Source organism: Serinus canaria, chromosome 1 (assembly GCF_022539315.1).
Source record: "Serinus canaria isolate serCan28SL12 chromosome 1, serCan2020, whole genome shotgun sequence".
Taxonomy (NCBI): Eukaryota; Metazoa; Chordata; class Aves; order Passeriformes; family Fringillidae; genus Serinus; species Serinus canaria.
This window is the reverse complement of record NC_066313.1, coordinates 110,288,300-110,311,333: the sequence shown is the minus strand read 5'-3', so window position 1 is coordinate 110,311,333 and position 23,034 is coordinate 110,288,300. Positions and strand designations below refer to the sequence as shown.

The 23,034-nt window shown below is 45.1% G+C and overlaps 1 protein-coding gene across 2 annotated transcripts; it reads right to left on the bottom strand.

The window, feature by feature from the left end:
• On the bottom strand, nucleotides 1–22,737 carry TMPRSS2 (transmembrane serine protease 2). 2 transcript variants are annotated; one of them, XM_018913417.3, is made up of 15 exons: nucleotides 22,631–22,737; nucleotides 16,118–16,274; nucleotides 14,891–14,961; nucleotides 13,859–14,054; nucleotides 12,885–12,968; nucleotides 11,197–11,316; nucleotides 9,754–9,883; nucleotides 9,282–9,392; nucleotides 8,442–8,485; nucleotides 7,662–7,836; nucleotides 5,269–5,444; nucleotides 4,208–4,303; nucleotides 3,442–3,584; nucleotides 1,984–2,136; nucleotides 1–1,796 (listed from the first exon to the last, which is right to left on the bottom strand). In XM_018913417.3, the coding sequence occupies exons 3-15, from the start codon at nucleotides 14,903–14,905 to the stop codon at nucleotides 1,785–1,787; spliced, it is 1,455 nt and encodes a 484-aa protein (XP_018768962.1). In that variant the 5' UTR covers nucleotides 14,906–14,961; nucleotides 16,118–16,274; nucleotides 22,631–22,737; the 3' UTR covers nucleotides 1–1,784. The 2 variants fall into 2 exon arrangements, with proteins under 2 accessions (XP_018768962.1, XP_009087991.1); XM_009089743.4 differs by lacking the exons at nucleotides 16,118–16,274; nucleotides 22,631–22,737 and adding an exon at nucleotides 15,342–15,505.
• Between the last annotated feature and the right edge of the window lie 297 nt (nucleotides 22,738–23,034).

The following is a 23,034-nucleotide window of genomic DNA, read 5'->3' as shown; positions in this document are numbered from 1 at the left end:
GAAAAAAAACCCAATTTATTTGGTGCAGTGTTTACATGTAAGGTAATTGCATTTCAGTACCAAAAGAGAAAACAAGACTAGTAGAGTCATTTCATTCAATAAAGATTTATCCTTCTTAACAAAGTGACTTGATATGGCTTTTTGATCCTCTACCACGATTATAAATTATTTTCAAAATCCTCAGTTGGGTGGCACTCGGATACAAATTACATTTTGCTAAAAACATACAGGTGGATACATAAAGGAGAGCTCTAAGGAATCAGAAGCCAAATTTAACAAATGAGGTAGTTCATCTTGTCCTGCAGAAACGCAGTTTTGTGTTTCCTTGTACAAAACATCCCATCCCTGTCTGTGTGTGTGTGTGTGTGTGTGTGTGTGTGTGTGTGTGTGTGCAGCTCCAGGTGCAGCACAGCCTGCCTGGACTCCTTTGCCCTTCCACAGCAAGGAGAGATCAAAAGTCACCTTCAGTGTGCTCAGCCAGGGACCTCAGCACTGAGACTGCTCCTGCTGCAGCTCTGGGGCATCCCTGTCCAGGACATCCCTGTCCAGGGCATCCCTGCCCAGGGAATCCCTTCCTGGGGCATCCCTCTCCAAATCCCACATCAACAGCTCACCCATTTTGGGTTCAGAGCAGCTTAAGGCACATTTCTGTAAGGTCTGAGGCAGCCAGACTGCACCAGTCTGACTTTGATTGACGGCTGTGTTGAGATCCTGAGGATTTTTAACTACCTGAATACAGTGTATTTTTTTATTTTATTTTCTGTGCCTGTACTGTAGTGCATGAAAATTCCCTTCATATATATGCCTCACCCTCTACTCTCCTGAGACCCCTCCTGGAATACTGCATCCAGCTCTGGGATCCCCAGCTTGGACCTGCTGGAGTGAGTCCAGAGAGGCCACAAAGCTGCTCCAAGGGCTGCAGCACCTCTGCTGTGGAGACAGGCTGAGAGAGCTGGGGTTGTTCAGCCTCTAGAAGGCTCTGGGGAGACCTCAACGCCTTTTCCAGTCCCTCATGAGCCTACAAGAGGGCTGGGGAGGGACTTTGGACAAAGACATGGAGTGAGAGGAAAAGGGCTAGTGACATCAGACTGAAAGAGGACAGATTTACATTAGATTTTGGGAAGAATTTCTTCCCTGTGTGGGTGGTGAGGCACTGGAACAGGTTGCCCAGGGAAGATGAGGATGGTCCAGCCCTGGAAGTGTTTAATGTCAGTTTGGATGGGGCTCTGAGCAACCTGGGATAGTGGAAGGTGTCCCTGCCCATGGCAGTGGGGTTGGAAGTGGATGATCTTTAAGGTCCCTTCCAACCCAAACCATTTTGTAATTCTATATTAAAAAAACATTAATTTCTATTTAAATTGCCAACCAGCAGCTCGGAGATTCAACATTCACATTACTTAACATTTAATTTAAAAACTACTAAACCAACTGTCTCAGCATCCTGCTATGAAAATCTGAAATTAAATTGTGATTGAAATTGTCATTATAAGCCTGATCATCAAGTGAAAGTTACTCAACAAAAGAGAGACATTTCAGCAAGCAGTTGACAGAACGACTCTGCCAGGCACCACAAGGAGAAGAAAGGTGCTCATTGTGATAATCCTTCACTGATTAAGATCTGTCACTGTAGCCAGCACAGAACCAAGTGTGCAATCCTTCATGTTACTTTTAAAAAGAAAAATCAAAGAGGAAAAATAAAATCAACCACCAAGTGAATAAATATCCCAGGCCCCCATGGCTTCATTCATTCTTGTCCTCAACATCGATTAGCAATGAGAGTGTTGTCATCTGTTTGCCTGTTTAAAAGACAAAACAAAACAGAAAACAAAGGTTCAGGCTCTGTCTTAACAATCACTTGGATGCTTCCCAACAAAACAGCTTAGTTATCATGCAAGTCACTTTTTTTTGGTTTTGTTTTTGTTTTTAAGTAAAACCACGTTTCAGGATGTGAAAAAATTTATGGGAAAACTGTGAATATTTTACCTGCATATTTTTATAAATCCAGTCTGTAAACACAGTCATATTCCCATACACTCCAGGTTTGTTGGGAGTGGCACAGCCAGTGCCCCAGCTGGTATCTCCAACCAGCCACCACACAGAGTGGTGGTGAGTCACCAGAGGACCTCCACTGTCACCCTGCAGGGGACACAAACACCTTGTTAGTGACACAGCCACCAGGAAAAACATGACTCATTTCACCCAGGAGCACAGCTTTAGTTTCAATACAAACCTGCCTGCCATTTAGGGAGTCACCAAAACAAGATATGGTGGCAATTTTGGTGATAAATGATGTCTGCTTTCAATAGGGATGAAAATAATTTGCCCAGAGCCCTCTAAGTAAGATTGGCATTATTGGCTTTATTGTTCACAAGCACAAGGCTGTGATTAATAATATAATAATGATAATAATGCTGTGGTTATGAGGAGCATTTGATCACTTGCAAGTACCAGGTAACAAACCATCCTTGAAGCATTAAAAAAGGAGCCTCACCCCCCTTGGGAATTTAGTGAGAACTCAGCACTGGCAGCCATTCAGATGAAACAAAAGCTCTCCTCTTTAAAGGGATGCACCACCAAAGGAACCAGAAGCCCAACCAGGTGAAATGCAAGTTTTTTAAGTTTGGGAGGGGTCCATTTGGATTTATCTTTAATAGTAGGTAGGAAAAAAACCACGCGAAGGAAGGACGGGCACAGAGGGAGGACGGAAGGAAACGAACAAGAAAGACAGAACGAAAAAAAAGAAAGGCGAAGAAGAGAAGGAGAAGAAGAGGAGGAGGGGAGGCAGACTGGATGCAGGAGAGGAGCGGAGAGGGCGAGGGGACGGAGCGAGAGGGAGGCGGGAGGAGGAAGATGGAAGTATGGAAGTAGTGTAGAGGAAATCAAGAGCATGAAGACGGACATGCCCCATCGCCACACGCAGTCAAGGTAGATGGTGAAGAGGAAGAGGTAAGCAACGGAAGATGGGAACTCGCTGAAGGGAAGAGGACTAGGAGAGGAAGAGGAAGAGGAAGTGAAGAAGAGAGGAGAAGATGTTACCTGACGAAGAGGAAGAGGAGAGAAGACGCGAAGAGAGAGAGATGGAACGAGTAGACGACATCCGAAGCGAGACACGTAGAGACAAGGCCCGAGAAGGGTTGATGAGATGCAGAGAGGAGAGAGAAGAAGAGAGAGAGAGAAGAGATGAAGCACACTGACAAGTCACTGAGACAGAGACCAGGAGAGAACAGTGCAGTCAGAGACGAGGCAGAAGCATGACACAACAGAGAGAGAGAGAGCATAGAGAAGAGAGAAGAGAGAAAGCGAGAAGAGAGAGAAAGAGAAGAAAGAAAGAGAAAGAAAAAGAGCGATAAAAAAAAACTTCACTAGCAAGCAGGGGCCACAAAAATAACCAGATCATTTCATCTTTTACACAATTATTAGCTATTAATTAGGAATAATTACCTGACAGGAATCAATTCCCCCTGCTAGGTCTCCAGCACAGATCATTGTAGGCAGGATCATGCCATTGTAGATATAAACAGCATTACACCTGGAACGCTCAATGAGGGGCACTGCAACGTAATTCAAGCTGTTTGATGTTTTACCTGGAATTGGAATAGGCACAAACGTGCAAAGACAGAACCAGAATCAGCATCACATTACTCTGCTGTTACAAAATATCCCAGCAGCCAAGATGAAATAAATTTCCTAGAAGCAGCAGGATGGAAATTTAAGGTGTAAGTAGCCTACAAGAGGTCCTCCCCCAGCACCTTTCTTACACCAAAAAAAAAAAACAAACCCTTTCCTCCTCTTCCTTTTTCCAGTATTGCAAATTTACTTGCATCATTCTATTTCACCTCCTTCCTGAGGGGGTGGAAAGGAGCTGCTCCTGTCCTTTCCCACACCCACAGGACACACTTGGCACACAGCAACCCTTGCTGCAGGAGAGGTGGCCCTGCCTGCAGGGGCACAGAATTATCTCCTGGGTGGGTATTTCTGGCCCCCAAAACTGATTTGAGGGTCCCTTTGCAATCTGCTGAATGCAGAACCTCACAACTTGCTTTGAGACAGAATGCTCAGGGTAAATACTGGGGGCTGTAAAAATGGGTGAAAAAATAGTGTATGAACATGTAATTCAAAATGCCCCACCAGCCCTTGCAACAATATTCTTAAGATGAAGAGGACTAGTTTATGTGAAAGACCAAAATATTCCAGGAGCACTTTTTACCTCCTTGGTACTCTGCTCCCCACCCTGATATCCAGCACTGCTGGTTAGGCTGGAACATCATTCCTGGATTGGGCAGACAAACTGGCCTCACAGTTTCTGCAAAACAAACAGAAAACAGATGTTCAGACAGAACTCAAATTTAAATGGCCACCCCTTACACACCATGCACCCTCTCTGTACTTTACATTCCTTGCAGGCAGACAGTGCAGGAAGCAGAAGAAAGTTTACCAGCTGCCTTCTCCCTGAGGGGTACCTGATCTCCACCTCAAACCTACCTCATCTCCACCTCAAACCCACCTCATCTTCACCTCAAACCCACCTCATCTCCACCTCAAAGTGAGGGACAAGCAGTTAGTGGTTCTATCTTAATTCATCAGGTTAAATAGAACAATTAACACCAGCTCTTCTGAGCAGTAGGAGATGAAGAAAAAATTCTGAAAACTACAGCTCTGCATTCTCTTTGCAAAAAATCTGATGAAAATAATCCCAAAACAAGCAGGATTCACTACTGATATATAAGAGACAATCTCCCTGCTCTCAGCAGCAGAAAATCCCTTTCAGATTACTCCCAGTAGCTTTAAACTGATGCACTGAAACACAAAGGGCCTGTACACAAAAAGCACTTCAAGTTTAAATAATGGCTTGTCCTCTATTTTGTACTGATTGCTTACAAACAACCTACATCTGCTTTTATGAAAGGACCTCCTTGTAACATGGAATTCTGAAGGGATTTTTGACCACCATTTGACCTGACTTGAGGTGGGATTTAATCAGCTGCTCCAGCACTGCACCTGTAGCTGTCTGCACATACAGCAGTGGCTAAACTGAAGGACCACAGAGCATTCTGAGGTAAAAATATATTATTGAGATGAGCCCAAACCCCCTATCCATGTCATAGATTTAAATAAATCCTGTTTAGGAAATCAGCCCTCTGTCTCTAGAGTCATTTTGTGTTCTTTCAATAAGTGCCTACAAGGATTGCTTGATGAAATTCCGAAGTTTTAAAGGGTGTGCTCACTGCCACTGGATTTTTCCCTTATTAAGAGGAGCAGAATACCTACCAGTAAAACTCAGTGGTGTCTCCAGCTTCATCAGGGCAACATCATTGTCTTTAGAGTCCGTGTCATAATCTGGGTGGGAAATTATCAGTTGCACTTTGTATCCACTTCTGAAGAGCATCTCATCCTGGTTCAGAATCCCAGCATAAACCCTCCAGCTGTGGGGGTCAGACAGTCGCCTACAGAACAAAGGAAAGGTCTGAAGGTTTTCTTCTCTGGTGACAAGACAGGGATCAGGACCTTCAAAAAACTGTCTTCAGGAGCTGCAGTCAAATGTTTGTGAGACCAAAAACACACATGCATTTGACTAGCATTTCTGAAGAATAAGGCAAACTAATTGCCAGATGTGTAACTTGAGGAAAGCTTGGCTCTAGTTTCAAAAATATATTAAAAATAAAATCTTTGCAGTGGGTTCACTGTCCATCCCCTTCATCACTCAGCACAACAAATTAAGTCTGAGACTGCAACACTGAAGCCTTTTGATTTCCATGACTGAGGGATCAGGCAGGTATTTCTGAAGTCTCACATGTCAATGGTATCAGCAGAAGCCAAGAATTAGTAAAAACATGATCTAGTGAAAGAATTTCACTATCTTGAAATCACCAGGGTTTTTTTTTTTTAGGCTGGTTTTGGGTTTTGGTGGGCTTTTTTTAATGATAAGCATGCTTACTAGATGTTATTTAAGCAGCCTGTGGTGCTCCAGCACAGTTTACAAAAGCTTAAGAGAAAACTTGCCACAAGTGTTAAAACCCTCTCCATCCATGAGAAGTGCCAAGGCAGTTGTGCCTGCAAGTCACCCCTCCTCCAAAAAAACCAGCTCAGGCTGAAAACCAGGTTTGTGCCAGCTGCAGCTTGGTTGCCATTCCCAAAGCTTTTGCACACTACAGAGCTCAAATCCAGACAACAAAGGAGGGATAAGATCTCCAGGTAGAAATCAACACTTGCATTCCTTTCTCAAGGTGAAGGACAAATATTCTTCCTTGCCTCAGCCTCAAACTCTGATCCAGCACACCAACCATTAAAAATGTTTTTGCTTTGTGGGTTTTCCCTCCAACAGAAGCAGCCACCTTTTAAAGAAATTTTGCCCTTTCTGAGGGTACCACAGAATCCTTAACTCTCTTTTATAGGTTAAAAATGTACAGAGCACCAGCTATTTTTCTTGTTGATGGCTACATAAAGTGCTCCTTGGATAGATATAAATCTGTATTTAATACTGACTTGGACTTCACTACCCTGTGGCAAAAAGATATGAAGAAATAAATGGCACAGGCATCTTTAAATTGATCATATCTACAGGAGTGTGATATTTGAGAATTTGGAGGGGGGGGGAGTTCCCTTTGGGTTTTCTCACAGTGTAATTCAACATCTTCATTATACTGAGTTTAGATCTTAAGCTGGGTGGGTATCTGTGCTCAGACAGATGAGCTGCAGTCAGCCTCCTCCAGAGCCAATCTTCCCTTAATATTTCAAATTTACAATACAGACAAAACACTGCACTGCACCTGCATGCCAAGAGGGGGGAGAAATTCAGTTTTAAGGGACAAAGTGGGGAGAATTGAATAAATTCATGCATTTCAGCTTGAAGAAAGGCAAACAGGGTGGAGTTTAATAAATCCAAGTGCTGAGTCCTGCATTTTGGCCACAATAACCCCCTGCAATGCTGTGGACTGGGGACAGTGCGGCTGGACAGTGCCCAGGCACAAAGGGACCTGGGGGTACTGGCTGAACATGAGCCAGCAGAGTGCCCTGGTGGCCAACAAGGCCAATGGCTCCTGGCTGATCAGGAATGGTGATGGATGGATCAGGAATGGAGTGGCCAGCAGGAGCAGGGAGGTCATTCTGCCCTGCACTGGGCACTGGGGAGGGCACACCTGGAGTGCTGTACCCAGCTCTGGGCCCTCCATTAGGGAAGGACCTTGGGACACTGAGCACATCCAGAGGGGACAGCGAGGCTGGAGAGGGGCTGGGAACACAAACCCTGTGAGGAACCCCTGAGGGAGGTGGGGGTGCTCAGCCTGGAAAAAAAGGAGACTCAGGGGTGCCCCCATCACTCTCACAGCTCCTGAAAGGTGCCTGTGCTCAGCTGGGGCTGGGCTCTGTCTGCAGCAGCACTGACACAACCAGAGCTCACAGCCTGGAGCTGCACCCAGGGAAATCCAGGCTGGAGAGCAGGGAAAAGGTTTTTCCAGCAAGGGTGAGAAAGTTCTGGCATGGCTGCCCTGGAGGTGGTGGAGTGCCCATCCCTGGGTGTGTTTAACAAAGCCTGGAGGTGGCACTGGGTGCCAGGGCTCAGTTGGGCTGCTGGGGCTGGGTTGGACTCGATGATCTTGGAGGTCTCTTCCAACCCAGTGATTCTGGGAATTCTGTGAAATTCGGCCACAGAGAGAGGGACTCACCCTTCCACACAGTGTGCTGCTGTCACAAGCCAGTGTGGGGTGATGATGGAGCCCCCACAGACGTGGGTGCCCTGCACGTGCAGGCTGACCTGCCATGGCCACTGCCCCAGCACGGCCCCGCTGCCCCCCACGATCCTGTTCATGATGCTCACGCTCTTGCTGGACAGGCCACACTCTGAAAGGTCAGTCACACACAGAGGTTCATCAAAGAGGGAGCTGGCAGGTGGATTCTGCACCCCAGGCTCCCCTGGCACAGGGGTTGGGCACACCACAGCTCACAGCCCTGCCCTGACACCAAGGCTGCCATTGCCCAGACCCCCATTAAATTGCAAACCCCACCTGGCAGCTGCTGCCCTTGGCTCACCATAAACTCTTCCCACCTTTCAGGAGTCTCTGGTGATTCAGACAACAGCAGCCAACAGCCAGGAGACTCCTCAGGACAGGAATCACCATCAAGTGGGCACTGCCCACCCAGTTGCTGACCCTTGGAGAGTAAATGTGCCACAGACATCCCAACAGAGCTGCTGGGGGACAGACATGGAGCTCCACCACAAGTCATTTAAAGGAACCAGTGGCAGCAAAGACAAAAGCAACTGGGGATCCACTGCATTCCTTGGCTCCTCTCCCACCCTGCTCCTAAAACTGCATTATTTGGGAACCAGAGCTAAAGCATTTGCCCATGCAAAAGCAGCAATTAATGCCACAGGTCCCAAAGGACTTGCCAGCCAGAGCATTTCAGAGCACGAAGAAGCAGAAGTTTGCAAAAAGCCAGTGAGTTACCTATGCAGCGCAGAGAAACCACATTTCCTGAGGCACAGGAACCACTGCAGGAGAAATAAAAACACCAAACAGGATCTTAGGCACTCAGTGAAGGAAATGGTGAGCCAAGTCCACCCTCCAGCTGCTTTCTACCCTTTCCAGCTACATGCCCTGCCTTCAGCCCTATCTTCCTGTGGAGGGTTCCCTCCTTTCTTCACCACCTGGCCTCTGCCATGCCTTGCACTCACCAAAACTGTCCTGGGGGACACTGCAGGCATGAGAACAAAAGGTTTGTGTGCCTATTGAGAAGCAAGATGAAGAGAGAAAGTGCAGCTGATTTAGGAAGTCGTTGCAGAAGAACTAAACAAGGGAGCTGCAGGGAGTTTGCAGGCACAGCAGTCTACAGCTTTTGACACTGCAAGCTTCAGAGGTGTTCAGTGATAACAAAAATGATGCTTTGCACAGTGAAGATCCATTTTTGCATGCTGTGTGTTCATGTGACTGAAAAAAAAAAGGCTGTGCCAGCTGCTGTGAATGTGTTGCAGCTTGTAGTTCTTGTCACCATATATAAACTCCAGCTGATGGTCAGAGAGCCTTAGAAAAACACCTTTGACATGGCAACCTTCTAGACAGCACAGAAGATGGGACATTTTTTCTTATAGAAGAGGACAGAGAGGATGGAAAAATGACAGCTGTGTTTTTAAAAAGAGGGAAGAACAGTTACTGCAATGAGATGAAAGGCAAAGTCTCTTTCCCTCCAACAATCCCCACTGGAAGATGTGCTTGCAGTGTGCTGCACCTCTTCCAGCATCTGGAGAGAGCCTGGATGAAAGGAGAGAGGCTTTCACTAAACAAAGGTACCTGCTGTACAGCTTCTTGTACAAGTCTATATTCCCAGCACTTGTGTTCAGCTTCATGTAGCTCTTAAAGCTGACATCAGGTGCCACCCCCTGACTGTAGAAATATGTATCCCTGCAAAACAGAAAGTCCACCATGAAACCCAGCAGTGGTTTCAGTTTTCAAACAGGTGACAACAAATGAGCTGTGCCAAGCCAGAGCTTCTGACATGATGGCACTAGAAATCTTTATTTTTGTTTATTATTTTTATTTTTATTTTTGTGAACCTGGAACCCTGCTGGTGCAGCCCAGCCACAGTCACTGGGTTAAAATATTATTTTTACCTGATTTGTATGCACCTTGTGTAACAGGGCAAGACAAAGAGGTGCCTTTGTCAGTACATTTACACAGCAAAGTCTCAGACACATTAAAAATGGCAAGGGGGAAATTTTAAGCTTTCCTTTTGTGAGCAGAGGCTGACAGAGGTTGCACTTACACGCTGTAGCCCATGTCTTTGCATGCAATCTTCCCATAATCATCATTCCAGTCATCTTGGCAAACAGGATACCAGGATTTGCTGACAGGTGAATAAACTTCCAGGATAAAATTTGGTCCAAAAAGTCTAACTGCCAGAAAAGGAAGAAAAGGAAAAAGGAAAAAAAGAAGGAAACTAAGAACACCACATGCTATTATTGCTTCTCTCTCTGCTTGGAAGTAGTTACCCATAATATCCACTTCATGTCTGAACTGATCTTAATTTAATGCTCCCTTCTACTCAAATTCTGAGTAAATATCCAGTGGACAGAAATATGGCAATGACTTCTTTATATGTAAGGCAATTTATAAGAGCTACCAGTTTTAAAATACAAATGCACAAGATAGGGCTCATCCTTTCATTTCAGCTTCTATGCTAAAATTTCTCTGTTATATTCTACCACTGAGAAAGATTGCAATAATGAAAATTTCCTGATCTTTTCTTTATGCAACCATATATTCCTTTGTATATTACATACTGTGTATAAATAAAATATGATCTATTTAAAAATAGATATTATCTTATTAATATCTTTATTATTAAGAGATTATCTCTTAATATACCAAATTTCTTCAGAGAAGTGCTTTGTAAAGCAAGAATGTAACCAGGAGCAATTAGCTCTGACATTCCACGTCCCATTATATATTTGCCTGCACAAGAATTTAATAAAAGATAGTTCAAGCAAAAGAACAGATTGAAACAGGCTTCTCCAAGAAGCCATTATTCAACCAAATGGAGTGGAACAGCTGCCAGCAAATGCTAACCCTGCATGAGAATGTGCTGAATGCAAGTTTGCAGAGGGAATTTAAAGCACAGCTGGAGTTTCCAGTGTGGCACTGGCACAACCCAAGATGCCAAACCTCTGGAATGGACAAATCAAGGTTTCCACCTTCTACCCTCAGCTCTAAAGCTTCCCTTGGCATCTTTTCAGTTCAAAGCAATGATTAGGCCAGGTTTTCTTGCACAAATGAGTTATGAGGAAGGTGAAGAACTAAGGGGAGAACAAGGAATACAAAATACATGGAAAAAGACAAGGCTGACTGAAGACCACCAGGTTTGTTATCACCTGAAGCTTACTGAGAAGTCACCACTGACTGTTCCATCCAGAGACAAGTTCTAGATCCAGTTCTGCACAAAACCCACTCAAATTAAAAGGTGAGATTTAAAAAGCTGACTCAAAGTCAAGGCAGCTCAAACCCCTGAGCATTTCATTTCAGCTTTTCAATCGGGCTAGAAACAAACAATATCTATACATAGCACACATCCTAAACATCTTTAAAGACAGACCTCAGGCTAAAACAGCCTTGTTGCAACTTAGGCCAGCTCTGCACAGGGCAATCTGCCCCCAGGCTTGGGCAGTGATGCAGATTTCCCCCCTTGCAGCCCTTGGCTGCTGTCACTCACCACAGCGGGTCTCGTCCTCCCCGTTGGGGCAGTCGCTCACGCCGTCACACCACTGGGAGGGGGACATGCACACCCCTGAGGATCCACACTCAATCAGGGAGCTGAGACAGTGATTCTCTACTGCAGGGAGACAGAAACACAGCCACGAGGCTGCACGTTGTCACCGTGATATTTTATGCAAAATCCCTTCACCAGGATTTTTCTCCTGAGGAGCTGAGAAGCCTCAGAAATGAAATGTAAACAAGAATTATCTGATGGCTAGGAATGTGGTTTGGGGGTTGCTTACCAACAGGTGCATCTTTGATTGGTTGCATGTGGATTGTTTTTAATTAATGACCAATCCCAGTCCAGCCGTGTCAGGACTCTGTCTGTCACAGGTTTTTATTATTCATTCCTTTCTAGCTTTCTGATGTGTCCTTTCTCTTTCTTTAGTACAGTTTTAGTGTATCATTTTCTTACAATATCATATCAAATCAGCCTTCTAAGAACTTGGAGTCAATTCTCATCTCTCACCTCGTCCTGGGACCCACAACACTGCAACAACTGGTGACCACCCACAGCACATCAGCCCAGCTCTCAAAGAGTTTCCCTCTCTGATGGAGCAAAACGTTGGAAGTAGCTCTTAAAGCCAGGTGGGAGGGACCCAGCCTGGCACAGCAGAGATGGATTGCTCTGTCCTTTGCACAGATCAAGTCTCTGATGCAGCTGATTGGGTTTTGGCCACTGGCCTCCCCTGAATAATCAGGCACCATTAAGGTGTCAGAAAGGAGTCAGCTTTGCACTGGCAGAGCATTAACACATAGAAAAGGAGGAAGAGAGCGAGTGCCTCAATTATGTACTTTTGCTCCTGTTTAAAATAAGATTACACTCACCCTGCTTAAATCAAAATGAGTCAAAAAAACGCCCCTAAGAACACAAAGTGTCATCCTAATAGTTCTAAATGAACTCCCTTAAAGTTATAGAATAGTTTGGAAGGGGTCTTTAAACATCATTTTAGTCCAACCCCAATGCAATGGGCAGGGACACCTTCCACTAGATCTCTCCTTCTCTTCTCCTTAGCAGAATGGAAAGGAGAGGCTCCTAAAAACACCAGATTTTTAGTTTCATGCTTTTTTAGCAAAGCAGCTTTCACTGAAAGGGAAATTAAGACAGCACAAGGCAAACTTCACCTGAGCTGAACATAATTGGTCCAGCCCTGTTTCAGAGCTCAGCCACCCCAGCTGGGGATGATTTCTAAAGCAAACATCCATGGTACAACTTAAGAGTGCTGAGACAGACTGGGCTCATGCAATGTTGACACAAAAGGCCCACAGAAACAAATAAATGGATGTAAATGACTCCTGCTCCAAGAGAGATCCCATTTTAGCAAAACAAAACACATCTTGACCATTTACACTCCTGCAGTTAAGGTTTGCACACTTAGTGCAATCCCCTCTCCTCCCCTGAAATTAAGTGAAGCTCAATTTTGGAAAGTAACAGCAGCATTAAAAAGAAAGAAAAAAAAACCGTAACCCACAAACAAAACTGAGCCATTAAGAAGCAATGTTAGTTCATCTCTTAGGAGAAAAGGAGCAAAGACTTTTTTGTACTTAATTCAGAATAAAATGAGAATGGATATATCTAACTTGAAAAGTTTAATGCATCTTTTCTTAAAAAAAAAAAAAAAAAAGGAAAACAAAATAACTTACCAAAATACCAGATGAAGAAAGCAGCAATTGCACAACAAATTACTATTAATATAGATAATATTATTATTATGGTTTTCCTTAGACCTGAAGTGAAAGCAAGGAGGAGAAGAGAAATTAGGTTCAGAAGCAAAGTAATTTCCACCCACCAGCACTATTTATTTGACATCAAAATCAGTCATTTTTAGCCAGACTTTTCCCCATTCCACCATCCTTCCTCCCAAAGCCCCCAGCCAGCTGTCACTTCTTCATGACAGGAAGAAAGGCATGAAGGAAGTGGCTCCTTCAATGCACAACTTGGAAGGGAAGGTCCCTTTCCTTTCTTATCTTACTTCAACAGATCTCAGGTCCAAAACTGTGGCAGTACCACTTGTGGGTTTCTCTGGGTCTGGATTGAAGGCACTTGAGACAGTAATTCATGTTCAGACTCAGGTATTTATTATTTCTTATCAGTAAAACAGTCTCACTGCTGTGAGTTTGGCAGCTTTTCATTAGAAGGCACAAAATGCCCAACAGACTCTTGTTCCAAGGACTTTTAAGACTGAACTATCCACTGAAGAACTGACACCTGGATTATTTTCCCTTTTACCCCAATAACTGAACCAAAGAGCTGCAATGGGGACTTTTCTGCCCAATTACAAAATGCCACCCAAACCCATGGAAAAGGAGGAAGAAGAAGCATGAAGAAGAAACCCAGGACCACACCCTGTGCCCTCCATCTTGCTTCCATCCACAACATCCTAAAAACCCCAAAACCTCAATTTCTCACCCAGTGACACACCTGCACTGTTCTCTATAATCTATTTCACACTTTTCTGTATTCGAGGAAAACTAGAACTCCAATCTAGGAAACTTTCTCCATGAATGAGGGTCAAAGTCAGCGCTCCCCTGGGGGGGTCAGGACACCCCAGAGCAACCAGAGAAACATTCCCAGTGGGCTTCCACACAAAACCAGGAGAAACCCCCCCAAAACTTACTGGCTGCACAGGTTCTCCTGGGTGGGGGTGCTGCTGGCCTGGTGGACTGGTGGGTGGCAACCCTGGGGACGTAGCTTGGCACGGAGGGAGGGCTGGCGAAGAGCTGTGGGTAGGGGGGAGCACCTGCTGCCGGCCTGGCAGCGTAGGGGGGCTCTGGCTGGAAGCCCCTGTTCTCGTAGTATGGCGGTGGTGGACCCTGAGGGGCGGTGTGGGGAAGGAGGGAGCAGGAGAGAGTGAGAAACAAGGCTGGCAGCAGGACAAACCCTCCCAGGCCCGCTCTGTGAAACAAACCCCGCCCGCAGAGCACTTACTGGGGACTGCAGTGCACACAGACAGAGAGATTCACAGAGCATGCCTAAAACCTCACGGTTTGAATGGTAAAAATAACACAGAGAGAAACTGGGGATCCTCTGGCAAGATCAGTTCCCTGATCTTGCTTTCCATAGCAGCCCAGCCTAAGGAGGATTCTTGAGCCCGGCCCTCCCAAGCTGTCTGCACAAATGCTCGCCCTGTCTGACGGGGTAGAAATAAACAGCAAGGACAGCTGTGGGCTGCACCATCACAGAAAGAAATGCTGACGAGTAACAGCCTTTGTCCAGGGCCAGGATAAATGCTTACTGCCCCATTTCGTGCTGTGACAACACCAGGTACACCTAAGCTATTTCTGACACACACACTGGCCTCCAACAGGAATATTCACCCTGGAAGGGCTTTAAGAACTAGTTAGAAGCCTAGCCCACCAAAACAATCTTAAATAGATCAAAAGTATGTGCTCAAAAGCATAAATCTCCCCTAGAAGTATCTGAGCACTTGAAATCTTGGTTAATTTGAGGCTCTTACACCTGCCTCACCACACCAATTTGTTGTGCTTCCTTTCCCCTTTTTGCCAGAAAGGAAGCACAACAAATAGTCCATGTTTCCAAAGACTTGTTAATCAGGACATCAATCAATGGGCTGTTACGTGTAAAGAAGTAAAAACATGTTAAAAGAAAAAAATCAGAGAGGAATATTGTGAATATTTTGTTTACTTACTAGAGGAGAGGTCATTTTTCCTTTGTCAACAGTACAGAAGCAATTCAAGTGTTGGGGAGTAAAGTGTGAACCTATACAAACAAACAAAAAAGAAAACAATCACAACTGGAGGCTTTGTCCAGCTTTCTTGTCAGTTTTCCCTTTGGAAAAAGGCCAGATTTGCAGAGAGAGGGAATAAAACAAATTAAAAAAAACACCAAAACTCCAAACCAAGCGGAAGTCTTTGAAGAGAGGGTACAAATTAAGGTGCAGCACGAAATCAGATCTCAGCAGCCTCTCAATACAAGCCTGAGGATTATACAGTGGCAACTATTCAGTAGCACGAGGGCAGCACAAAACTGAGAAGGTCAAGTCAGTGCTCACCCTGGCTGGCAGAAGCAGAGTCAGAGAATATCCTGGCAGGGACCCACACGGTGTCAGTGCCATGCTCAGGCCCTCTCTCAACACTTACTCAAGTGTCTCTCTGAGGTTTGTGGCACAGAAACCAGCCCAGCATCAGCAAATACAAATCCAACCAGTTCGTGGTACTTGCAGCTCCCACAGGCCACGCTTTTTTCACTCTTACGTGTTCTAAAGAGTTGTTTTCTTGGCTGTGTGTTGTAGCCACTGAACCAAAAACAGGGAGAGAAGCAGGGCAGGGGAACTGTGCCACAGCAATACTGAAAGTTTTGCAGACAGGGTAAAAGAGAGTTTCTGCACTGAATGTTTGAGCATCCAGCAGTTTATTTTAAAGTTAAACGTTAACGTTGAGCAAAACCACTGATTGCCACAGACACCAGGAATACAAAAATGTTTGCTGGTGCAGATCTAAAATAGGTACACATACACCTCCACAAGAAATCATGCTAATAAATGCTGCTGTCTACTGAGTCCTCTCATGTTGCTCTACAAGGAAAAAAAGCCTAGCAAGTGCCTCTAGTCCTGCACTGAGAAATACCTTTCTCTACCTCTCAAACCCTGCACATGGCAGCTGTGTCAAACACAACATAATTCAGCCCAAAGTAACAGGTTATTCCTTAGAACCTCTACCAAGGCATCATCTCACCCAAAACTGAACTGCAAATGTCACTGAAGCAGATTTCAACAGCTGCTCAGCCCCTCAGGCGTGCCAGTTCTTTGTGACACTTCAGGAAGGCTGATGCTGCTATTTGCTCATCAGCAAACGTGTAAATAATGCAGCACTGCACTTGTTGGTGTGGCAGACAGGTGAGCCTTACTCATACTTACTGAAAGTCCATCAGACTGGTGACTAAGGCTCCAGGACTTCTGCTCTGCTTTATGTCCCATCCATCCTTGCCCAGCTCTTCACAGCAGTGGGGAAGTGCAGCTCTGCCCAGACTTAGGGACAAATAAATCACAGAAGGCTCTTTCTGTTCCTTGTTCTCTGAAAAGGAGAAGGAATAAAAGGGTCAGGACGTTTAGTGATACCAGAGAGAAGTGGTGATTCTGAGGGAAGCCAAGAGGTACCATGACCAAAAAAAATCCAAATACTCTTTTTATATTTTTATATTACCATTTGAAAGGCTTTGCAAATTAACGGGGAAGAGAGTTCCTCACTCTTTTTGGGGAGTTTCTGGGAGTGGTTTTGGTTTGGTTTTATTTGTTTTCAAATGAACTGAGGAAAAAAATCTCTCTTGCTTAGCTGGTGTTCTACCATCACTCCCAATTTAGCTCTTGTCAATCTATTTCCTATTCAGTTTCTGATTAATAACACTTTCCCTGTTATAAAATACAAGAACTCATAGGTTCCTGTATTTTATTGTATTATATATACATTAATATATATATATATATAATATAATGTAATATAATACAATACAATATAATACAATACAATATATAATTATATTATATAATATATATTATGTTATGTTACATTATATTACATTACATTATATTATATTAATTATATTATATTATATATATTATATTATATATATTATATATATTATATTATATTATATTATATTATATTATATTATTATATATTATATTACTATATTACATTATATTACATTACTACATTACATCATCATTACATTACATTACTGTTATATATTATGTTGTTATGTTATATTTATTATGTACTATCTATATTCCATGGTATGGCATATACATATTTGCCAGTGTTTTAAAACTACAGGAAACCAAAATCACTGAACTCCTGTTAGCTTTGCAAACATTTCAGGCAAAATCAATCTGCAGCATCCAATAATGACAAAATCTGGTTTTCCTAAGCACACATCACGCCCACACTTCAAAATGTTTTACCAACACATCAAGGGAACTGTGACAGCTCCTCAGATAAGGAAGCTGTGTCATGGAGAAGCAAAGTGACCATCAAACACTCCCCTTCCCAACAACTAGGGAGCAAGAAGGGACTGGTCTGCCTTATCTAGTCCAATACTTTGGCCCCTAACTCACCTCACACAGCAGATAAATTTAAATAAACCATTTAAAAGTGCCCTAAACCCACTTTGATGGTGCAGAAGAGTTCAGTGGGAATGTACAACTGTCCTTCCTCTCACTGCCCTCATTCCTCCTGATGTCTGCTGAGCTATTACAACACTTTACTGGGTGCTTCTGAGAAAACAAAATTCAGGAGTTCTTTAAAGGGAGCTGCAGGTCCCAGGCAAGGGAGCTGGGATGGAGCAGCCCACCAGAGCAGGCTTCAAGGTATCACAGGGTACACCAGAGGCTTGAGGTTGGCTTGCTAACACCTTCCAGCTCTGGGAAAAGTGCACCCAGATAGATAATGAAAGGGACCCTTTCATCAGTCCTGCCCCTACATTTCAAAAACTCCAGTGTGGATGGAGCAGAACCAGCATTTACACCTCCAGCAACACAGAGGGTCCAAAACTGAGTGTGTTTTTCTTTCATAACTCAAAGTACAGGAAAAAAGTCACTGTTTCTAATGACAGGAGAGGCAAAGAGTAAAAAGCCACCACTGACACAGTTAACTGGTAACTAAAGGAAAATCTGTTGCCTCAGCTGGCAGCTGCTATTTGAAGTATCCAAGCTTTTTACATATGCCTTAGGAGTGCTAATGTTATATTATCTTAACCATGGGTCATTAGGATTAAAGAAATGCATCACCATTTCTAGTAAATTTGTCAAAAATGAAATCAAAAAAGGAACACAGACAGACAACAATACAAAAAATAAAAACATTCTATTAAATCAAGACAAATTCAATCCAATGGCTTTCTGCAGATCAGTTCTTTAAGTTAAAGTTGCATCACAGCTGGTCTGTACTTCATTTGACAACATCCTATTTAATCAGAAATGGACTGTCCAAACTCTCAGCCCTCCAGAGGCTTGTCCTCCTCCCTGCCACAGTGACTGACAGTCCCTCTGTGCCCTGGAGAGTTGTGCTGCTCAGCTGCCCATGGGCCTCACCACCACATGCTCCTAAACCCCTCACTGAATTTTGGTGAATTTTGGGCAAAAATGAGACCCTGATTTGCCTGATTACAGCAGCATCAGCTCATGGCCCCCTCACACCTCCCGTGTCCTTTGCTGAGCAGGAGCCAACATCCCAAAAAGGCAACAGACAGAATGAAAGGCAAAGAAACCCTAAAGGTCTGAGCAGGATTTTGTAATGACACCAGACCTGCTGCCTTTTACCCTGGCTCTCCATGAAAGAAATAACAGGACTTCCTCAGCACACAGCAAGTCATAATTGGTTTCCAGAGCTTTTACACAGAGATCCCCATAGGCTGTTTCCATGCCCAGGTCAATAGGATGGAATAACTACCTCCAGATATCCTAATTCAACACTGGGAATTCAACTGGCCAAAGAAGGCAGAGCTATACTGCCAACAGCTTGCTTCCTGCATTTACAAATTTACATATTGCTCCCATACGTGTTTCAGGCTATTTCCTGAAACAGAAACAGCATCAGCTGTTTGCTGAGCCCTCTGATGGTTATCAACAATTGAAAAAGAAACCCCAGAACAAAAAAAAAAAAAAAAGAAGAAAAAACAAACTGGTTCTTCACAGTTAGACCTACATAAAAGCAGCCACATGTAAACAGAGATGTAAGAGGACAGAACAGTCAAAACCCAAATGAAAGAAATCAAGTTCATCTTCTAAAAGGAGGAAGCATAAAACCATCCAAACATTCTACATGAACTTAACACACTGCAACCTATCCAAAAAATTCCCTGCACCAAGCAAACCAAGAGAACTCACTGAGATAGAAAAGGAGTAATTTCAGTGCAAAGCTCAACCTTAAAGAAGGGCAAGCCAACACATTAAGGCATTGATGACACTAAAAAGGAAATGTTATTTCATTTTTTTTCATTTCCAGCCATTTTCTGACCACCTAGGAGTTTCAGCAACATAACCATGAACACAATGCAACCATGATATGATAGTGTGGAGGAAAGATTTGTGGGGAAATAAAATTTAAAAAAAAAGGGGGAAAACAAGCAAAGAGGTGATTCCAGATTCATTTTCATAAACTTTTCACAGAGCAATTTCACAGTTCCTGCCTTGTCACCTGGACAAGAGGAAAGAAACATGGTGAAGATTGCTGTTTAACAATCAGTACACAAAATGATGATGACTTGGAAAAGAAGTATAGAAAGGTCAAAAAAAAATCCAGTTATGAATGAAGAAGGAAAGGAGATAAATAAGATTTTTCATGCCATTTCATTACAAGATTTCCTTGACACTTGTTCAGGAAGTGGCACTGAGTATTTTTATTTTGATGATTTTAAAAAATTATTTTAATTTACTCCATTTATCCTTTGGCAGGGATCAAAGACAAATTGACTGAATGTCTCAAAGTCATCAAAATCAGGGTCCCACAGTGTCCTGGCCTTTCAACAAACCTTCTCAACAGAGGTGAGCTGTACTCAGCGTGCCTGTGCAGTAACACCACAAGTATTTCAGAGAACTTGGTGAGACTATGCAAATATTTACCTGAAAAGTTGCCACAAATAAAACCTCGTCCTTCTCACAGTTCCTAAGAAATAGTTTTGAAGCTATTCTAGATTAGCTCCTAAAAAGCCATTATAATGTACAACTACTTATCAAGAGGTGGTAAAAAACAGTGGCTCTTGATAAGCACTATCAGCAGCGGCTCACTGAAGTCCACAGCAATATTCCCCAGGCCAGGAAATCAAGATTAGTTCTACTTCCATGTGCCAAAAAAAAGGAGGCATTAAAAATCTCTGAGTGTAGCAGTCATATTTTAAAAAGTTACAGGATGCCCTACTCATAATACAAATAATTGTCTTCTCATTATTATTGTTATTATCATTATCACCTGTCTGAAAACAGACATTGATTTCAAAGTCAGCATGTCACAAGTACATGATGTGCTTTGTTAGGAGCTGTGGGGTGAGGGAGGAGGCTGAAATGCTCTCTCCTTTTTTCTCATTTCACTGAGTGGGTGGTGAGTGGCACAAGACCCTACCAGAAACCAGACATTTCTGAATCAGAAAGCACCAAGAGCCCAGAAGAACCAGAGGCTCTGGCATGGTAGGAGATGGACCCATTGTTCAGGCAACAGCTGCAAACCACAACCAGGTCACAGCAGGAGCTGGAGGATGCAGCAACAGCCAGCTTGGCCTTTGGGTTCTTATTTCCCCTACATGACATCCCAGGTTCTGCCCTTGCCCTTCTTCCAAGGCATAAGCAAATAACTTTCTGGCAGAAGCATGTTTGCTAATCATTTTCATATTTGATTATTACCCTCTGGCTAAATTCAAGTGTCTGTCCACGTCACTGAAAGTCGCTGGCAAGGAAATAAACCTCTCAGGAACACTTGTTCACCATATTTGAGCTGCAAATAATATGATGTGAATAAGGCAGCACTAGGTACCCACACTGCAGGAAAATAAAACCCAGCAATGTTAACAAACCAGATTTATTTAGATACCTGTCCAGGTCAGCGATTTTTAACCTGTGACCTACAGGTCCTGAGGAGCTGCAAACCACTTCTAAGAGGTCCATGGCAGATAAGAGTGAAAAGCAAATCTTGCTGGCAGGAGGTTGGAATTCACTCCACAGGGAGGCTCCTGTTGCCAGAAATGGGTTTCAGGATGCACACATCAAAGCCTGGGGAAAGCACTGCTGCAGGGCACAGGCACCAGAGCCACCACCGTGGCACTGGAGCTACTCAGTGAGGGCCAGTTCTGGACTGGCACAGGAGGAAAAGCCCATATCTTCAGGACTGGCAACTCCAAGGTAAATATTTTGACCAGCATCCCACAATAATGTGTTGCTTTGTTTTTCCATCAACATCCAGGAACGTAGTTCCAACTTATTTCCAATTTCAGGCTAGGCTACCGTGATAGATTTGCTCTAGGTTGACTGTCCTATGAGCCAGAATAAATTTTAACAGTTTAAGAATTAAACGAAGAAAGACAAAAAGGCACATGAAGTCCTAGTTTGACATCAACATTTATCTTAGCCCACCTGTCTTTTGGCTTTGCATCTACACGTGTAGGTAAAAGCCACAACTTGTCGTTTTCCCAGTTCCCTGACCTATGCCACACACAACGTCCACCTCTTTCCCCACCTAATATTTACCCAGATGATGCAAATAACCCAAGCTGCTTCCTTGGGCTCTTTCTAAAGCACTGGAGACATTAGTGTCACTTAACTCAGGACAAACAGGGCCTTAGGACAAAGGCTCAGTGTGACAATGCTCCCTTAAACTGACAGACACCCACCCGCCCAGGAAGCTGAGGTTGAGTTTCAAGGTCCAGGTAAGCAATGAACACAAAGCCACGTCCGAGGAGGTGTGGACTGGATTCCCCCAAGCATGCAAAGGTTTGGCACAGAAGTTTCAATGGTACGGCTCTTCCACAAGTTACTTTTCCAAAATCACTTGATGAGCTGTGCCAACTTTGACCCGAAATTAGCGCTCTTGCTAAAACCCACTGCATCAATACGCACTGAAGAGGCTCCAGAGCTAAACACTGTTCCGGTTTACGCTCTCTGCGACCTTGAGGAAGTTGCCCAATCTTTTACCCTTCATCACCGGGGCAAAAGATGGACAAGCTCCACCTGGAGCGGTGCGGGGTGGCCGGCTCTGGCCGAGCCCTCCGCACCTTCCCCGTGCGGCTCCTCGGACCCCAGCGGCCCCACAGGGCCCATCCAGCTCCTTCCTTCCTTCCTCCGTGTTCCTCTGGCTCCCGGTTATCCCGGCTATCCCCATCCACCTCCCCCCTGCTCCTTTGGCTCCCGGCTATCCCAGCTATCCCCATCCACCTCCCTGTTCCTGTTCCTTTGGCTCCCGGCTATCCCAGCTATCCCCATCCACCTCCCCCCTGCTCCTTTGGCTCCCAGCTATCCCAGCTATCCCCATCCACCTACCCCCTGCTCCTGTTCCTTTGGCTCCCGGCTATCCCAGCTATCCCCATCCACCTCCTCCCTGTTCCTTTGGCTCCAGGCTTCCCTTACACCCCGGCCCGCGGGAGAGCGCGGCTTTATCGCTCTGCATCTCGCCCTGGAGACACAGGCTGCGGACAGGGGACACCGGGGACAGCAGGGGGAACGGGGAGAGCCGCCTCTCGCTTTTCACTCATGCGGCGCCTCCTACCCCGCGGGACTGGGGTTCCCAGACGCCGCCGCGGTCCCTCCTCATCCCCCCAAGAGCACAGCCGAAGTTTCTTAGTTAAAAGCCAAATCCAGCAAGGCGCAGCTCGCAGCGGCCGGGATGGCGATTCCCTCCCAGGTGGCTCCCGAGGCCAAGGGGCCGCGGGCGGGGAGCGCGGCGCTTACCTGGGAGAAGCTGCGGGAGCGGCAGGGCTCGGGAGGGGATGGAAGGCGGCGGAGGGAGCCGGGAGCGGGCGGCGCGGCCGGGGAGGAGTCACGGTGCGGGGCAGGGGCAGGTGCCCGCAGGTGGATGCGCCGCCCGGCCCCTTCCTCCCGCGGCGGGCGGGACCCGGCGCTGCCCGCGCCCGCCTCGGGCCACCGCAGCCCAGCGGGCCCGCAGGGACTCGGGCTGCCCTTCCCTTCCCTTCCCTCTCCCCATACCCCCAGCCCTCCTCCTCCTCCTCCCGCGGGTGTTTGCGAGCCGCACGGAAGCGAAAGGGGAGGCGATATTTGAGCCTCTGTCCATGTAAGACCCCCGGGTTTGGCTTTCGCTGCCCCAGCCCAGCGTGCTGGGGCTGTGCCCTGTTTAT